The sequence below is a fragment of the Lotus japonicus genome, chromosome 4, assembly GCF_012489685.1.
Source record: "Lotus japonicus ecotype B-129 chromosome 4, LjGifu_v1.2".
Lineage (NCBI taxonomy): Eukaryota > Viridiplantae > Streptophyta > Magnoliopsida > Fabales > Fabaceae > Lotus > Lotus japonicus.
Window position 1 is genome coordinate 38,054,109 of NC_080044.1, and position 5,533 is coordinate 38,059,641.

The following is a 5,533-nucleotide window of genomic DNA, read 5'->3' on the forward strand; positions in this document are numbered from 1 at the left end:
CTGAGTACTACAAATAGCAGCTGAGATGTATTCTGCCTCTGCAGTAGATAAAGCAATTGTAGATTGCCTCTTGCTTGCCCATGAGACTAAGTTACTTCCCAGAAATTGACAATTTCCAGAAGTACTTTTCCTTTCAGTTCTATCTCCAGCATAGTCAGCATCGCAATAACCTGAAAGCTTATACTTTGATGTCTTTTTATACATCAAGCCTAGGTTAGTAGAACCTTTAAGATATTTGAGAATTCTCTTAACAGCAGGTAAGTGAGTTTCTCTAGGATCTGATTGGAAACGAGCACATAAATGAACGCTGAAAAGAATATCTGGCCTAGATGCAGTCAGATAGAGAAGAGAGCCTATCTTACCATGATAGAGCTTCTGACAAACCTTTGAGCTTGTGTCTTCTATCTCCAGAATGCACGTAGGATGCATTGGCGTCTTAGCAGGAGTACATTCTGACATGTTAAACTTCTTTAGAAGTTCTTTGGTATGTTTGCCTTGAGTACATTCTGATCGAGAGCAAAGAAGAAAGATGGATCCAAAGAGTGATGAAGGTATTTTTCTGGGATACTCTACAAACAGTAGGGCATATAGAGTATATAACTCTCGCACCAAGACAATGATGGAATCCATAAATGTAGTGGTTGATGATAAATTGGAAGAAACTTAAGTTACACAGGATATTGAAGAAGATCTCCCACCTCAGTCTGTTGTCAGACCACATGTCACTGACATAGCATCAGACAGTGAAACTGAAGATGAAAATGAGAGCACATCACCACTGAACAAAGGACCCTCTATCAGAATTCAGAAGATTCATCCTAAAGAAAACATCATAGGAGATCCTAACACAGGAGTAACTACAAGGTCTAGAGAAATCATTGCAAATGGTTGTTTCATCTCAAAAATTGAACCCAAGAATGTCAAGGAAGCCCTCACAGATGAATACTGGATAAATGCTATGTAGGAAGAATTGGCTCAGTTTAAAAGAAATGATGTGTGGAATCTAGTGCCTATACCAGATCGTGTAAATGTTATAGGTACCAAGTGGATTTTCAGGAACAAGTCAGATGAAAGTGGCAATGTCACCAGAAAGAAGGCCAGGCTAGTAGCTCAAGGGTACACTCAGATTGAAGGAGTGGACTTTGATGAAACTTTTGCACCAGTGGCTAGATTAGAATCCATCAGACTTCTGCTTGGAGTGGCATGTCTTCTGAAGTTCCGATTGTTTCAAATGGATGTTAAAAGTGCTTTCTTGAATGGTTATTTGAATGAGGAAGTCTATGTTGAACAGCCAAAAGGGTTCACTGACTCAACTTATCCAGAACATGTTTACAAGTTGAGAAAGGCACTGTATGGATTAAAACAGGCACCAAGAGCTTGGTATGAAAGGCTTACTGAATTCCTAACTAGCAATGGTTACAACAAAGGTGGAATTGATAAGAATTTATTTGTAAAGAGTGTCAAAGGAAAATTGATGATTGCGCAGATATATGTTGATGACAATGTATTTGGTGGTATGTCAGACCAGATGGTAGAACATTTTGTCAAACAAATGAAATCTGAGTTTGAGATGAGCATGGTAGGTGAACTAAACTACTTTCTGGGCTTGCAAGTGAAATAGATGGAGGACTCTATGTTCATTTCTCATAGTAAGTATGCTAAGGAATTGGTTAAAAAATTTGGTCTGGAAAATGCAACACACAAGAGAACTCCTGCAGCAACTCATGTCAAATTGACTAAGGATGAGAATGGCGTAGATGTTGATCAAAGCTTATACAGAAGCATGATTGGAAGTTTGCTGTATCTCACTGCTAGCAGACCTGAGATTGCCTTCTCAATTGGAGTTTGTGCTAGGTATCAAGCTGCACCTAAGGAAAGTCATCTTCTACAAGTCAAGAGGATCATCAAGTACATCAGTGGAACTATTGACTATGGTATCTTTTATGCTCACAACACTGATCCTAAGTTGATAGGCTATTGTGGTGCAGATTGGGCAGGAAATGCAGATGACAGAAAAAGCACCTCAGGGGGTTGTTTCTTCTTGGGAAATAATCTCGTCTCTTGGTTCAGCAAAAAGAAAAACTGTTTTCCTTGTCTACAGTTGAGGCAGAGTACATTGCTGCTGGGAGTGGTTGCACCCAATTGATGTGGATGAAACAAATGTTGAAGGAATATGATGTCCAACAAGATGTCATGACATTGTTCTGTGACAATCTGAGTGCTATCAACATTTCCAAAAATCCAATCCAGCATAGCAGAACAAAACACATTGATATTCGTCATCATTTCATTAGAGAATTGGTGGAAGAAAAGATTATCACTCTTGAACATGAGGAAACTGTTTTGCAGTTAGCAAACATTTTTACAAAAGCATTGGATGCGGAAAAATTTGAGAAATTAAGAGGAAAGTTAGGGATTTGTGTCCTAACTGACTTGTAGCAGTTAATGACACTTGTCACGGGCAACGACTATATTTTTCATTATATAACTGCCCATGATCGCATATTGGGATTCCTCAATCCCTTTCAATGTGTTATCCAAAAGTGTGCCTGCTTTCTCTCTCTAACCTTCAACGGTTATTTTTCAGTTTTCTCTACAGATCACTTCACTATGACTCATGATTCTGGCAAGAAGAAGAAGGGAAGTTCAAAGATCATCACCCCAGAACACAATGTGAAGATTGTGGGTTCCACTGCATCTTCTTCAAATCCCTCTAGGGTTCCCCATAAAGCTGCAAGTGCTACCCATGCTCCAACTGGGTCAGCCAAACCACGAAGAAGAAGCCTTCGTATCAAGCATGTGGCTCCTAAGAGAGGACCCAGTAAGAATTTGGGGATACAAAATATTTCTGATGATGAGGATGATCAAAATCCCAATCTTTCAGAAGCTGTGAATCAAGAAGATAATGAGGCTCTTCAGAAACTTGCAAATGTAGCTACTGCTGCAAATGTTGCACCAGATGTTGAACTGACACATCAATCCTCTCCCTTGGGTTCTAGTGACAAGTCTCATGCTTCGAGTCCAAAGGAGCACGATGCGAATGAAACCTCTACCCATGAAGTTTCTTCCTCTGAGGAGGTTCCTGTTCAGAAAACCCCTACTTTCTCCTCAGAAAGGAGAAGAAAGGATGGTTTCAGAAGAAGAAGACGAATCTGATGATGAAATTCGAATCAAGAAAGCTCCAACCTCTGTTACCACGGCACCCAGATCTGCAACCAAGAAGGATGCAGAGAGGAGAAGCAAGAAAAAGGAAGATCCAATGCACAAGACACCCAAGACGTACAAAAGCTCTCAGGTACAAATTCCTGATAAGAAGAAAAAGAAAGCATGTACCTGATTCTGATTCTGAGCCTGATGTCAGACAAGATGTTCCTAACATATCAACCACAGCCAGAAAAAGAATGAAAGGTAAGAGGATTCCTGTTAATGTTCCTAATGCTCCTGTGGACAATGTGTCCTTTCATTTTCCAGACTCTGCTCAGAGATGGAAATATGTGGTTCAAAGGAGGCTGGCTATTGAAAGGGAACTGCATGAAGATGCCTTGGAACTCAAGGAAATCATAGAGGTTGTCTCTGCTGCTAGTTTGATGAAGACTATCAAGGATCTTGGCAGATGTTTTGACAAGCTTGTTAGGGAGTTCATTGTGAACATCCCTGCTGATTGTGATGATGCTTCCAGTGCTGAGTACAGGAAGGTGTTTGTGAGGGGGAAGTGCATCAACTTCTCTCCTGAAGTGATCAATGAATTTTTGGGCAGAAGCCCTGTTGTTGTGGCTTAGGGGAGCCTGATTTGAATAGGGTTGCTACAACCCTTACTGGGAAGTTGGTCAGGAAGTGGCCTAAGAAGGGATTGCTTCCATCTGGGAGGCTTACTGCCAAATATGCTATTCTCTACAAGACTGGTACTGCAAATTGGATGGCCACCAATCACTTGTCTGGTGTGACTCCACCTCTGGCCAGAATGCTCTATTTGGTTGGAACTGGAGGTGAGTTTGATTTTGGAAAGCTGGTTTTTGAGCAGACTCTCAAGCATGCTGGATCATATACAGTGAAGCTGCCTATTCTGTTTCCTTGTCTTCTCTCAGAGATCATTGCACATCAACAACCTACTATTGTGAGGGCTGATGAGTCTCAAGGTAAGAAGCCCTTGCCTCTCAAGTTTGACTACCGGTTGTTTGCTGGGACACATGTTCCAGACATTGTGCTCTCTGCAGCAAAGGGAACTGCCAGTGCCAGTGGCACTAAGGCAGTTGGTTCTAGCTAGGAAGACATCTTGGCTGAGTTGAAGGCGGTCTCCGAGTCTCTTGGTGACACTGTTCAGGCTTGCAAGGTCAGAAAACTCAATGTTGATCAACTCATCAAGGCTATGTCAGATGTTGCAACTGTTGCTGCTGGGAAAGAAAGTGAAGAAGAGGAAGCCGAAGCTGTTGCTGGTGAAGAAGCAGATGCTGAGACTGAGGAGGATGTAGAGGAAGAAGAAGAGGAAGACAATGAAGATGAAGATGAAGAGGATGTCACTGGTTCCAAGAGTTCTGCAACTCAGAGCACATCTCTTTGATTTAGTCTTTTTCTTTTGGATGTATTTGAGCCCTGTGTGGCTATGTGTGCTTCTTATTTGCTCTTGGTCTGTATAATTCTTGAATATGGTGCTGCTGACTTCTGTGGATAGCTCTGGTAAGCACTTAGATGTTGTTCTGTTATGACTACGTTTGCCAAATTATGCTAATAAGGGGGAGTAATTAGTATTTGGTTATCTCTGGTATTTGGTAGCTGGTTCTTTGTGGCTTTCTGCTATTGTGGTTTGGTAGCTTCTTGCTACTGTGCAGTTGTGTGTTCTATACAAACAACATCTTGTTGTTTGTGATAGTTGATTGTGTGCTGTTGTGCTAAACTCTGATATGGTATTCTGCTGCACTGAGAATGGTTCTGAGATGGAAATGTGCATAGCTAATGCTACTAGCTATGTTGATGTGTAAGCTACCTTGTTTGTTGGATGCTCTTCTATGTTGATTCAAGTGTTTTTCAAGTTCCAAGCTGTTGAAGAGTTCCTTATGGTACTGGAATTAGCTAAAATTTGACAAAGGGGGAGATTGTTGTTCCTTTGTTGTGTTGTCTGCATTTTAGCTAAGTTAAGTTTTTGGCCAACATGTCGGACCCGATGTCACAACATCTTGCCTGTGACATCTGTCCCTGCGAAACCTGCAAATAAGTTGGCTAGGTTTTCTGTGAAGCTTCGTTCTGATTACTTGGTGATCAAGATAGGGTATTTCTGGAAGCTTCTGTGCGCCGTCCAAGGATTATATTATTATGTAATCAAATCGGTTTCAAAGATTTGATTTGAAGTTTGGGGGAGTTTTATTTCTGGAATAAGAAACTTTATATTGAAGATTCTTCTGCAGATTTGTTTCCTACTAACTCCTTGAGTGTTGTGTGGACCTTTGCTTGTCCAAGCCCATCGAAGACAAGGCCTGGATGACTGCTATATATGAAGACATTTGTTTCCTACTAACTCCTTGAGTGTTGTGTGGACCTT

At 41.2% G+C, this 5,533-nt stretch overlaps 1 protein-coding gene across 1 annotated transcript; it reads left to right on the forward strand.

Annotated features, from left to right (window-relative positions):
* The first annotated feature begins 3,224 nt into the window (after window positions 1-3,224).
* On the forward strand, window positions 3,225-4,871 carry LOC130712709 (uncharacterized). The gene is made up of 4 exons (XM_057562528.1): window positions 3,225-3,695; window positions 3,758-4,246; window positions 4,289-4,465; window positions 4,809-4,871. Exons 1-4 carry the CDS (start codon window positions 3,225-3,227, stop codon window positions 4,869-4,871), a joined length of 1,200 nt encoding a protein of 399 aa, XP_057418511.1.
* The last annotated feature ends 662 nt before the right edge of the window (window positions 4,872-5,533 follow it).